General features: G+C 34.3%; 1 protein-coding gene across 1 annotated transcript; it reads right to left on the reverse strand.

The window, feature by feature from the left end:
* Positions 1-450: 450 nt before the first annotated feature.
* Positions 451-14026, reverse strand: LOC101489771 (protein SEMI-ROLLED LEAF 2-like). Its single transcript, XM_004506262.4, has 19 exons — positions 13553-14026; positions 13343-13417; positions 13125-13240; positions 12433-12547; positions 12186-12314; positions 11622-11669; positions 11145-11266; positions 10866-11062; positions 10474-10766; positions 10164-10313; positions 9561-10055; positions 9306-9452; positions 7109-7184; positions 6156-6283; positions 5815-6015; positions 5574-5711; positions 5352-5483; positions 1740-1976; positions 451-1108 (listed from the first exon to the last, which is right to left on the reverse strand). The coding sequence occupies exons 1-19, from the start codon at positions 13685-13687 to the stop codon at positions 944-946; spliced, it is 3099 nt and encodes a 1032-aa protein (XP_004506319.1). The 5' UTR covers positions 13688-14026; the 3' UTR covers positions 451-943.
* Positions 14027-14288: the final 262 nt, after the last annotated feature.

Consider the following 14288-nt stretch of genomic DNA (forward strand, 5'->3'; position numbering starts at 1 on the left):
AGACGCACAAAAAGGATATCATGCTTGTCGGTGAACACGATGCTAAGGGAAACAAATGAAGATAACTCAGGAGATGTTAACTGTAAAACTGAGAATGTAGAAACAACAGCAAAATTGTGATTGTCGTCGACAAGGAACTAAGATTTCAAGAAAAAATAGAGCCGAAATAACAAGGAAACTATGATTGACGTCAACAAGGAGCTATGATTTCAAGAAGAAAAAAAATCGAGGAACTCAAGATTTGATAGTAGAAAACAGAGAAATCTGATTTGAATCACAACCTAGTTTGATACCATATTAAACTCATAATTTCTTGGTAAAATGTGTAATTTTCATTGGAGAATTCTCCTTTAAATAATGTTGTTACAGAATAATATGAGTCTTACTATAACGGTTAATCTACAGTTGGACTAATTAATTATGAGAATAATTACATAATTACAAAAATCATCAAATCTGCACAATTAGTGATTATGAAACTGTCAATTCCATTGACATGAGTTTGGGGTCACAACCGACAAATACACAGATTTGAATGTCTACAAGTATTGTCTTACAAAATTCTCACACCCAAATAATGGAATGAGAAGTTGAAGGACAATGAAGATTAGAAAGGAAAAAAAAAAAAAAAAAAGGAACAAGATGTATACATTTATATGACCTGTAACCTATGCACACCAAATAAATACAGCTCTGAAAAAAAGCAAGGAAGCTGATAAAAGATACACCTCCTTGCTGAAAGCAAATAAATGCATATGGGACATTATTCAGCAAACGATCTGATTGATAATTGTTTCCCTTAAATAACACACTGATCCAACCATAAATATTGTAGCCAATCCATGGTCAAGAAAGCTGCTAGGGCAACTTTTTTTTTAAAGATCTTGTATATATTTATCAAGAAGCTTAACTATATGAGAAATACCATCCTTTCTATCATGAATCAACAACCAGCAGCCTTCAAGAAATTATCATATGGGCGTGATGCTGGTAGTTGAAAGAAGGCGGCCTGATGCTGATATGCTGTTGCACAAAGTCTTGGACCAGTCTCAGGCAATGTGCTGGGTGGAGTAGATCCTACATTTGAATCCAAGAATGGATTTCCACTCTGCAATTCAAATGGAAAAGGAATAAGTTGTTTGTTGTAGGAAACAAGATCACTTCAGCTTTTCAAAAATAGATGACAATGGCATCCAGGAAATAGGTCAGTGTAAAATTTAGGCTTAATTACTCCATTGGTCCATGAACTATTTAGAAATTTCTAAGTAGGTCTTTGAACTAAAAAAGTGTGCAATTACGTCATTGAACTTGTCAATCATTTTAAGGTCTTGAAATTTAATCAGGTCCCTAAACTTTATAAATAATTTATGATTAGGTGACTAGTTCAGAGACCTAATTACAAATTATTTAAATGAACTTTTAAATAGTTTGTAACTGAGCCTCTGAACTTGTCACTTGATTACAATTTATTTAAATTTCTAGGACCCAATTAAAATTCAAGAACCCAATTGTAAAAGAGTGACAAGTTGAGGACCTAACTACACACTTTTAGTTCAATGACCTATTTAGAAATTCTCAAATAGTTCAGAGACCAACAAATAATTAAACCTCAAATTTCATGATTAAATCTTTACTTCAAAAAGTACAGTTTGAAGTGCCCAAAATAAATCACAGATGAAGAGATCTCAAAGCGAGCAATATTTATTTCAAATTCAAAATTGCAGAAAGTAAAGCAGTACCAAAGGAGGCAAACTCTGTTGAACATTGGAATTTGTGGGTTCTTCCTTTCCCTGGTTGTAATGAGGAACAGGAATCCTAAATGAAATGCCATGAAATGGATGGGCACCCATGAATGTTGAAATCTTCTGTTGCTTTCCTGCGAGGAGGGCCTCACAATGGAGAGCCATTTCTTTATATGGCATGTTAGAAGGTGTTGAAACAGAAATCCTTCCTACATGATGTGTTGTTTCCAAAACCTGCAGATGAATTATAATTTTTATAACATTAATTTTCAGAATTAATAATACAACTAGATGAAAATATTAAAGAAATGGTTGAGTGTTGAAGAGAATATTTTTTAAAACACAGAATTTATTCTATTCTCAACAGTCAATATAGCTATAAAAAACACAAAATTCAGCCTGGATCCAGAATTTGACAAATTGACTAGTCAATATGGAACACAGTAGAAAGAATGCCCAGATAAAAAGCATGTCCATTAACATGGAAATGGACACACAGCCATCACGAACACTATGACACTACAAAATTCAGTCCTATAGGATTTGAAGTGTCCTAATATCCTAGAGAGCATGGACAGACACCCAAGTACTCAACATATTTGAAATGTAATATAAGAATTTTGTGCCAGGTCCTGTATGACACAAGTGTCCAACACTGACAAGGCTCCATTTGTTGGAGCTTTACTGCTTGTGTCATGTCTAAAGAAGTCTCTGATATGTGACCGAATTAAATACAACTTTTTCATTCCTCGTTTTCCTTTGCATTAAAACTTGTTTTAGACTATCAAGAGAGTACTGCCACTGTTTTCAGTTCATTCATGGCTAACTAATAAATTAAAATTTTAAAACACAAAACCTTCCAAGCTTTAGAGATTGAGATCCTTCCGTTACATCTACTCTTATTTTTTTGATAGGTTCCACAACATCTACTCTGATTCTCAACAGGAAAATACCCGCATATTTGTGGATTTGATATGAAATTTATTTTTGTTTCTATAAAACTGAATGAATATAAGCATATCTTTTTAGTTTAGTCTTGCCAAGATCAGGAAATACACTTGACTTTTATGTGAAAGCCATTTTCGTGACTCTCCAACCCAATAGCTTAAGTTATTAAGTGTAGGTCACGAATGGTTTATATTTCCAAGAGTGAACACCCATACTTGTCTCTCAGAAAAAATATGAAAACCTATTTGATCCCTCAGAAAGAAAAGTATCATTTTGATTCTCAAAAAATTTAAATGTAAGTCAAAAAAGTCTTTGATGGGGACTAAAATATCCTAAAAAGGATTACTCTAACAGATATTTGAGAACCAAATCAGTACTTTTCATTTCTCAGGGACCAAATAGGTCTCGGTGTTTTTTCTCAAGAAGCAGCTTATGTGTTTACTCTGTTTGCAATTTGTTCTCAACAAGTGTTGTACAAGCACAGAAACCACTCAAACTGACCATAGAAGATTTAGGGTGATTGAAAGAGTTTATTTATACCTTATTTGTGCTTTACTTATGCGACAAGCAGTTAAGTAAATGTTTAGGAGAACTAATAAATATTGGTTATGACATGTATATAAATTGTTTTCAGGTTATTTCAATAAGATCTTCTAGGTAACTTATAAAAACAACTTACAATTTATATGAAAGCAGTTTGAAAAATATGAGTAAATTTATGTGTTTCTTGTGAGATCACACCTTCTATTTATAATGATGTTGCGATAATTACACTCTATGTCTAGGAAGTTGTGTTGACTAGGACTACTAACAATTAGTTTAAAATGTTGCACAATCAAAGTATGCTAAGGCTTACTATGCTTTGAGAATTGAAACTAAGTTTGACAGCACTTGGACTTGTTTGAGAAGAGAATGCACCATTAATGATTCATGTGTGGGTAAAAAGTCACCACCGGATTGATCATCAGCGGGAATAAAACGCGCCAATAATATGATTCATATGTGGGAATAGAGTCACCACCGGATTGATCGTCGGTGGGAATAAGAGGCACCATTAATATGATTCATATGTGGGAATAGAGTTACCACCGAATTGATCGTCGGTGGGAATAAAAGGATTGTCTGAGCAAATGGTACCTTGTTCTTGATACCAAGTTCCCACAGCAACAGCCCAATCTGTGTAATTGGCAAAATCGACCAATTTTTCGCAAGGAATGAGTGGAAGAGTAGTGAAACTAAAAGTGCAAGAAAAATCAACAATAGATACAGTGCCAGACATGGCGATCTATGCGAAGGGAAGATGAAAGGTTGCGGAAAAATAACCAAAAAGATGGTAAACACCTCAAAATGTGGCAAAGGGGCTCCTGATGTGGTAGGTGCTTGAAAACGATATCCGAAGATAACTGCATGCGCGGGTTTTGTAGCGGTTGGTGGGGCCCACACGCAGAGAAGGTGGAGGCGCATGTGGTGGCTATTGGCGACGGGAAAAGCATCGTCGTGCTCGTTGGAGGATTGCGCAGTGGTCTGTGGTGGTTTTAGGCAGTGGGTTGCACTAGAAAAGGTGCAGCTGGTCTTGACACAACAGTAACAGTGTAAATAAGCACAAAACTCTAGAAAAAACGTTGGTTATGGCGCAGCTGGAAAATGCAGAGAAGACAGCGGAAGGGCTGCCAGAGTTGACAATGATGGACAACTTTATGTGGCAAAATATTAAAAGATTGAAAGGTGGTGCTGCCGCCGGTAACAGTAGTGAAGCACAAAGACAAGTCACATAATCAAAAGCTACTCTAATACCATGAAAAATAGGAGTAAATTTATGTGTTTCTTGTGAGATCACACCTTCTATTTATAATGATGTTGCAATAATTACATTCAATGTCTAGGAAGTTGTGTTGACTAAGACTACTAAGAATTAGCCTAGCATGTTGCACAATCAAAGAATAATAAAAACATAAACTGAATTTTACCACAGTAACTATATTTCTCATTTGACTACAGAAATAGCTTAACATAAATGTTAATATGATAAATACTTAATAATTAAGCGCTTAATTAAGCTTTTTACCCAAGCGCACCCTTGATACCATGTCAAGAGCTAAATCAATCCAAAATTTACCCTGTAGGTGTATGTCTAGGAATAGTTTATCTCTAATAAGTACAACTCTAAATGTGTGTTTTGATTAGCTTATCAAAATATCATATATTCAAACTTCTTAAGGCTTTGTTTGTGAATTTGGGTTGGAGGGAAAGGGAGCACTTTGAAAAAAGGAAGGAAAAAATGGAAAGAATGAAGAGCTTTGGGAGGAGAAGGCTTTGTTTTTATTCATAAAACAAAATCCCTCTATTTTGGAGGAACTCAAAAATTGTATTAGAGGAGGATTTTGGAGGGTTTTGAGGGACTAAGACAAATTATGCAAATAGTTTTCATGTTGTTATAATACTCTATAAATTAAAAATATATTACTCATATGCATTCTTTTACCATTCTCTACAAAATCACTCTCTTAAAAAATATAAAAAATTTCTCTCTATTTCTCTATTTTCTCCTACCTCCATAGCCTTCCCTTCTCTTCCCCTCCAAACTCCTGAACAAAGCCTTGTAACTTAATTAAGACCAAACATGTTACTAGTGTGTACATATCAATGAACAGAAAAACTTACTGAACCCAAAATGTCGTCAACACTCAACAGGCTTTGATTTTCTGAAGGCTGTTGTTGTGCATCAGCATTAGCTTGGGTTTCCAAACCACAAGCTGGAATGTCATCATCAATAGTAAATAATGGAATATCAACCTGCATAATTACATGAAGGTGAACTGTACAGGTTAAAAATTAAGGTAAATAATTTATAAAAAAAAATATGAGCAGAGCTGTGCAAGTTACCATATCAGGATGCTTATCGTCCTTTAGTCCAGACTGGTAAATATTTCCTGTGGTATTAAGAGATAACTGGACTCCCAATGGACAAGCATCATCAGGTGCAAAATTATTAAGCAGCCGTTCTTTTAACATGGATGGTTCCTGCAAAATTATTAAGCAGCCGTTTTACAAAAAATTGTAAGTTAATACGCTGATCCTGATAAATTGTAAGTTAGAGCAACATTAAACGATATCAAGTTGTTACATTTGAAGATTTCCCCAGACTCTGCACTATCATAGTAGCAAACGATTCATTGGACTGGCTTTCGGTTAGTCTTATGGATGAAAGTGCCTTGATAGCATCCTCGTCATCCTCTTTTGATCCATAAACCTTATTTGGCTGCCTAACAGTATCAACAACAGCTTGTATCTTGCTGTCATTAACCAGTTGCAGGAAAGGATCAACCTGAAAAGAAGCATCAAAATTAAAAGAGATGCAAGGGAGTGGTTTCATCACATAAAATACCACTAGGAAGTAGGTAGAAAGTTGGGAAAAGAAGGAAAAATTGACAACTTAAAATGTTGTACAAATCAAAATGTACATACAGTTTTATCTGTCAATGCCATTTTAGCAATAGAAATGAGAGAGAGGATGTTGTAGGCCTTGGATGTGAAGATAATCATGGATGTTGCCAGTGTAAAGAGAGATCTGCGGCGTGATGCTGGCAGTTTAACTGGAAAAAAGAAGTGTTTCAAAACTAGGCACCTTAACCACGCTTTGCAATTTTAAGCCATTTAATCAAAAAGCAACTTAAAATAAATAAGAATAAACTATATCTAATACGAGAACATATGACATAATAAATAAAATATATTCTATAACCTCCAGTTCTATTTGGTTGAGTACGTAAGAATTAATCTAATGAAAGTCATGAAATTCCTAACCAAACTTCCCTGTTAAGTTACATTATGCACTACGTTAGAATTTTGACATGCAATGACTACATTGTTTTAACAACCACAAAAGTTAATTTAATAGGGATTCTTATCATTTATTCTTTGCTGTTCAATATTTTTAAATTAGATATATAATATTGCATATAAATCCTGATAAAAGTTTAAGGCTGGTTGCCACCTAAAAATTCAAGATATAAATCACCATCTTATGACCATTTCATCCACAAAACTATTCTAGATATATGGTTAGAGAAATAGAAAAATTAAGGCAGTGAGCCCAGGAAGTCAATTGAAAAAGAAAGTTATCTATGATTAGAGGACAATGATAAAGAGAATATTTGGCACAAACTTTATTCCCAAATTTTAACCTTGATACAAATCTGAAACCTGATGGCTAAGATACTTACTCATAGAGCCTTCATATAATTTGAACATTTATTTAAAATGATTATAGTTAAACGCTTATAACCAAACTAAGAGTTTCTACTATTAATTCACACGGAACAAATCAGAGCTGAGTTCAAGCAGAATAGAAGTTCAAGTTTGGAATCAATCTAGAATAGTAACATAGAAACATTAAATAAATGGATTCAAGGCTCTACCTTTTTCATTGAGAGAAATGCTCCTCAAGGAAAATGCCAACTGAAAACTTTGAATTAGAGCCTCATGAGAAGAATTCTGCAGGAGCCAAAGCTTGCAAGTTATGAGGATAACATAAAAGATAAACTTTAAAATAGCTTTTTGCACACAAAAATTTCATGAATATTAATTACAGAGCAAAACCACATAGTCGTAAAGATTTGTAAACCACTGATAAAAGCATTTAAGTGTTGGTAAAGATGTACAGGTATTCCCATGAATAATACAGAACTGATGTGAATATTAAAAACCATAAAATTATAATCGGGCATTTGAAAAATTAACTCAAATTCTCTCAATCATAGAAATTACTTCATGGACTAAGCCCTATTCTGGGATGGCCACTTATCCATAAAGGATAAATAAAATAATCAATAAAAGGGATTGCTCAGCTGACTTCATGTCTAATCAATTTTAACTTTGAATCAAGGTATCGATTTAGACCAAATATTATTTCAGATAATCAGAACACAATGAATGTAAAGGTTCAGTGTCTGTGTTGGTGACGAAGAATCACCATGTTCAAAAGAAATGGAGGGACGTACACCAGAAAAATTGGGGCAACTAGTGAACTGCTTGTAAAATTAAATAATTGAAGTACAAACACACAGTTAGAAGTGAATATTTTACCAATGCAGTAGATATAGAAAGTGCAACAACAAGACAACCAAGCCTTTACCCAGCCTTTATCTACTATGTGGGTTTGGCTACATGAACCAATCGGCACAATAAAATCATGTCATTTATTAGGTAGAAATATTGACAATTCTCACCTTTAAACCTCTTTTTATTGTTTTAATATAGTTTCTTGGGTCTACCTCTACCTTTGTACCCTACATCTACTCATCTAGTCAACTTTTTTTACTCTACATGTCTTCCTCATATATGCTCAAGTCACCTAAGACGAGATTCTATCATCTTCTTTGTTAAGGGGGCTACCCTAGTTTTCTTGATTATTTCTAATCCTATCTTTTCTTGTAATCACTAATTCATCATAACATTCTCATCCCTACGACATTAAGTTTACTGTTTTGTTGCCTTTTTATTGCCAAACGTTCAATTTCACAAAACATTGCAGGTTTTATAGCCGTGTCATAAAATTTTCCTTTAAGCTTGAAAGATACTTTTATAATGCGTATAGCATCCAAAACATACTTCATTTCATCTACCATGCTTGGATCATATGGTTTACATATCTCTCTATCTTCCCATCACTTAGATTAATGGACCCAAAGTACTTTAAAACATCCTTCCTTAGGCACAATTTTATCCTAGGATTGTTAATTATTTCTATTTACTTCCCTCTTAATCACACATCAATAATCATTAATTTATGTAGGGTGGTTAAACTCTCACTCACTGGTATGACCTCGCAATTCTTGGACTAAACTGTCCTAAACCCTTCTAGTTAACTCTTAGTGCTAACATAAATATTTTGATCGTGCCATTTCTAAATTTGTAAGGGGTAATACTTGTCTGGGCATTAAAATTTATAATTTCAATTTTGACTATTTTATAACCTGTGTGTTAATGTAAGTATGACTAAATTATCTATGAGGTTGAGTTTAATCTTATAACAACTTGGTATATAATTATCTATATTATATTTAAGGAAGCAAGCATATGCATCATTCTCAAATATATTGAATTAACAAAAAATGAAATAATTGCATTAGGCATAATGATGGGGACAAAGGAGTGGGACACGTAGTGCACCTAAGACATGGAGAGTGTATGTTAGAAAATCCAAGAAAGGTAAGCTGGCCCCATCATGTATATAGGGGAGAGAGGTTGGTAAGGAGGGATAACAAATTCTGTCAATTGTTAGTGGAGAGAAGATTCTCTCTTATTGGAGTGAGCATAGCTCTCAGGAGTAAAAGGAAGGCTTGTTTCCTTTGCCCAATTTCCCTTTATCATCAATAAAATACACTATCATATGTTGATTAATCTCTCATTAATTCTTATTGTCGCATTTATAAATTGAGGACTGTATGTTAATAGAGAAGATTATTATTTTGTTAAAAGTTAAATTACCAAACTTTTTATCAGAAAGGCAGTAAATTGAAAGTGAAATGTTAAAAATTGGTCAATAGTCCATACAGGAAAACAATCTTTTCAATCAATTTATAGATAGTAAAATATCAAGAATTATTGGATTACCTTACTCCGAGCAACTAGCAAGACAAGGCTGTAGGTATGAGCAATTGCTTCAAAATTTTCGGGTGTGTTCAGGGGATAGATAGACTGGACCCAGATTGATGATAGCAAAAGGGTAATCTGATGACTACTCAGCCTAATCGGTAATACCTGTGACATGGTAGTTATAAGAAGAATGATAGTATTTGATGGGGTTTGATTGACAAGTTCTATCATTATTAAAATAACATATAAAGTAAAATAAGTGCAAGTACATACCTGTTGTGTATTTGAACTATCTGTAGCATCTTCTTCAACAGTTACAGGTATTTGAGGCTTCCTCACACTAGTTACTCGGCTGTAACTTGACTTCAATCTATTCATCATAGAAGGGTTATTAACCTTTGAAGATTCACTGATGGTCATACCAGGTTTTCTTGTACTACTGGTCCGACTATAAGTTGACTTCACTCTGTTCAAAATGGAGCTATCATTGCTCTTTCCATCTGTATTAGTATCTTCTTGCGAGGAATGTCGCTTCCTCTCTAATTTCTCAAAGAGTGCTGCTGAAGAAGAAAACACAGAAACGTTTCTTGAGAGCATTCTTTGAATATCAGTTCCCTTTGTCAAGGGGGGATTTGAAGAAGAAGGTTGAGGACAAACTGACGATGGCACAAGAACAACAGAAAATATGCGGTGAGCACCCACCCTGGTTTCATGGTCTGCATGGACCATTGCCAGGAGTAACTGATGAAATAATGCCTCAGGGAATGCCTAAAGAGTAGAGTATCAAGGTTACAGACAAACAATAAAAGATGAGAAAAGTCAGAAAGATGTTAGAAAATATTAGTCATAACCAATCAAGCAATTTAAGTAACTTGCCTTGTTCTGATATGACAAATTTGGTATAGAAGCAACTATTTGAGAAGTTCTATAAACTGCAGCAATCAAGGTTCTGGCCATAACTGTAATATTAGACATGTTTTCCAACAACACAGCCATGGTATCAAGAACAGGACCTGCATCTGAAATCTGCATAACATTATAGCAGTAGCCCCAGAAGAATATTAGATCACTTGCATTAAACATCCAAGGTTCACACCCAAATCCACATACAGATCTACCTGTTTATCTGATTTGTTACACTATTAACTAAAAAAATCATCTTAAAAAGTAGGGAATTTACTGTTACCTTAATTGTTAACTGTACAAGGCATTCATCTACTTCCATTCTGTATTTTTGGTTCCATTGTATTACTTCAGTCCCTAAGTTTGAGTCATCAAGAGAACAGTGTATGCTTTTTCGCAGGTGCCTCATCATATCACTCAATGCACCGATTATAGCCACAGATTGCTGAACTCTTGTTTGTTGAGCAAGGTGGGTGATAACGCCAACAATATCAAGCTGCATATTAGGATTCTTTAAGACATTCTTGTGATCAAGGTGCTTGACTAAAATGGACAGTAACAAGTGTGTATTCTGCCCTGTAAATTACGGTGAACCCAATTACAAACTGTTTAGATAGCATAAAGAAAATTAGACAGAAAGCTAATCTCAAAGCCCTCAAGAAAATAAGTAAATACCTGAATTTTCAATTATAGACTGCATGTCGAGCAAGACAGATAAAGCAAGCCCATGTTCTGGTGACCAGAGATTGGCATTATCAAAATAGCGGAACAAGGATTCCAGAACACGTCGTACAGTTGTGCCTTCCTTGGCTAACTTAGCCATATTTTGTATGCAAACTCGTGACCAAAATCCAGGGTTCATGGCATCTTCCCTATGAAAGAGAAATGAAGTTAAAATCAATTATGACAGATGAGTAACTCAACATACACTAATATAACAAGAAGGACAGTTACATAGGCACATTGACTTCTCCTTTGGCATTCACTACCATTCTCCATGAATAAAGCCTTGTAGAATTCCCATTTTGAGAATCTTGCTTGATATCTCCATAGTTTTCCAAAACAACTGAAACAACCTGAGTTAACAAGAGATGGAAGCTGTCAAATGCAAGAAGTATACGAAAGGGTAAGACAAAGGGTCCTTGGAACTGTTATAAGATGTTCAGACGATAAATCATTTTAGTCAATAGAGGTGTTTCTCTGTTACAACCGGTAAGTAATATATTGAACAATCAACGCTATCATAATTAAGTTGATTGTGTCAAAAACTAGTTTCAGGTCTTTTAAGCACCTAGTTTCAGGTGAAAGAAAGTTCTCGCTGATTTGAGAAGTACCAAAAATCTAGTAACTACAATCAATCAGTAATGTATTTTTTCTTGCATGAGAAATGGCAGATACCTTAAAAGAAATGTAAATAGATTACAAACTTACATTGTCAAATTCAACTGAAATATGAGAGAATTCACCCATGAACCAAACCTGTAAAACATGCAAAGAAGCAATAACATTAGCTTTTCTAAGGCGATCTTGGCATAACGGTTGGAGTTGTTTCTGTTTGACTTGAAGGTCATGGGTTGGAGTCGTGTAACGTAATCAACCTCTTGCAAATGCAAGGTAAGGCTGTCGTCTATAATAGATCCACAATGGATTTGACCCTTCCCCTAACCCCGCAATGGTTGGAGCTTTATAGCACCAAGTTTCCCTTTTTACATGTTATCTTCTTTTTTGATAACTTTATCATTCTTAGTACATTGGAAAATGGTTTAACATGGTTTTAAATTGCGGCTGAAATATTGCAGATTTTGAAGTCTCCCAATGGCATCACAACCGCAATTTTGGCCGCATTTATCCACAATATAAATGTTCGAAGTGTAAATGCAACTGCGACTGCAATCTGAAACCATGGGTTTAACATTGAAAAGAACATGAAACAGTATACAAATACGTTTGTGTAAGCCATATGTTGTAGACATGACAAAGAAGACATCATATTACCATGGATGATAGGACTTGAAGTCCAGAAGCTCGCAAATGCTGTATTTTTGCATCTTCTCCCATTTGTTGAGCAAGTTGGCAAAGTTTTAAAATGAACATGTCTAAATTAAACATATAAGTACCATCCCTCTGCACGAATAAGAGAATGAAACAAGCTCAAACTTCCATGGCGTAAATCGAACAATGTTAATTAAAGAATGAACAAGCAGCAAACTTAGAAATTGAGAACCTACCAAAAATCCCCCACCTGATTGTTCACAAAGTCAAACAAGGTTTGGCATCCTAAAATCTGCACTTCGTCATGCCGTGTTTGATCAAGAAGAATTTGTATGATGCTAAGCAAGCTACTTGCAAACAAAGGCCTGCCGAAAATGTGTTCTCATAAATCGCACGTAATAAAATGTTTTTATTCATAAAAATGGAGAATCAGTTTTTGTTATTTCCTTAGGAGACTGTTTTTTTCAAATGGTTGCAAACCCAAGTAAACTTGAGCCTCTCAAACAATCAAGCTCTTGTGAAGCACGGATCCTAACACAGACACGGCACTAACACTGACACGTCAACTCCATTGATAATTTGAGAAAATGAATTAATCAAATGTAATCAATGTGGCAGTGGCAGTGTCGGTGTTGGGACATCCAGACACATTTTCGATCAAAATTGTCGGTGGTACACACTTCTAAATAAATATATTTCCTTGATTTTCATGATAAGTTGACTACCAAACTTCCTATGCACAATCTTCCCTCAAGTCAAGACATATGATAATGTAAATGCAAAAACTATCACATCACATCATATAAGATACTAACTTACTTAGCTAGTTTACTAACAGTGATAAAACATATGATGCTAACTATCAATTGATTAGAAACTCAAAACCCTACCTATTATCTAAACAAACATCATAATCATAACTATGATGAAAAAAGAACTCACATTTGATCTCTACAAGAAACCAATAACTTCCTATAAATACAAATGACAACCTTCACAGCTTGGTAGTTCTCACTCCTCAACTCCCTATAACACCTTTGCTCAAGATAGCTGGTTATCTGAAACAACCAAGGACAAAACAGTCATTTTACAAAAATTATCACTAACAAAAAAAATTGAAGGAACCATTTCATTTTGCAACTATTACAAAATTCACATGCCTTAGGAACACGAAGAGGATTTCTCGATGCATACTCGCATAATTTGCTGATCTTACGATCATTAGGTTCCTCTTCCTGTTACAACAACACCGCAATATAAATCATCATCATCATCATTATCTATTTCAGATATTATAGTTAGATTACAAAATCTCAATAAATCAAATGACATTATTTAAATTAATTAATCAAAAAAAGAAATTAATTAACCTGCGTGCGAGGGAAGATCTCAGCGAGCAATTTTTTGTAACGTTTAATAGGATGTCTCGATCGTTCACGCAATGCAGGACAAAAACAACACAAGCTCCCGCAAACAGGCCAAATGTTACGCGAAATCACGCTCATTTTCTCGAATTGTTCGTAACCTAAATCGAATTATTATGATTTCAATTTTATAGATTATTACTATTATTGTTGTGATTAATGTGAATGGAAAATGGAGAGAAAGAGGAAAGGAAAGAGAGAAAAGAGAAATAATGCCGATAGCAGCGTTGAAATGAAAGGCTCTCCGAATACAAGGTGTATCTTTCTTTCTCTTTTCCCTCTCTTTTATCTCTTACCTTTCCGCTTTCTTTTTCGTTCGTGTTTGTGTTTAATTTATAGTGTTGTGTTTCTTGTTTTTTCTCTTTTGGATTACGACAGTTTTTTCTTTGGGACGACACCTCACATCATCTCCTCCATCTCGCCAACCCAAACACCCAACGTTCAAAAACATATTTTCCAATATATGTTTTATATATATTTTAAATTTAATCATATTCTTTTTAAATAAAAAATAGTATTCAATTGTGCTGTAAACCAATTTTATATCAATATTTAAGAAATTATTAATTTTTTCATCTCACATAGGATTCTACTTTCTCCGTCTTAAAATAATTATTCATTTTTAATAAAAAGTATATTTTAAAATAATTAATTTTTTGATTTTTAATGTATTTCTTTTTAA

This window comes from Cicer arietinum, chromosome 6, assembly GCF_000331145.2.
Source record: "Cicer arietinum cultivar CDC Frontier isolate Library 1 chromosome 6, Cicar.CDCFrontier_v2.0, whole genome shotgun sequence".
NCBI lineage: Eukaryota > Viridiplantae > Streptophyta > Magnoliopsida > Fabales > Fabaceae > Cicer > Cicer arietinum.

Bases quoted from the DNA above. Each gene is read 5' to 3' on its own strand.
- LOC101489771 (XM_004506262.4), bottom strand. From the start codon at position 13,687: ATGAGCGTGATTTCGCGTAACATTTGGCCTGTTTGCGGGAGCTTGTGT. The intron at 12,315-12,432 runs GTGGGGGATTTT...TTATTCGTGCAG, and splicing joins TTGACTTTGTGAACAATCAG to AGGGATGGTACTTATATGTT. The intron at 10,314-10,473 runs GTAACAGTAAAT...AATGTTATGCAG, and splicing joins TTGTACAGTTAACAATTAAG to ATTTCAGATGCAGGTCCTGT.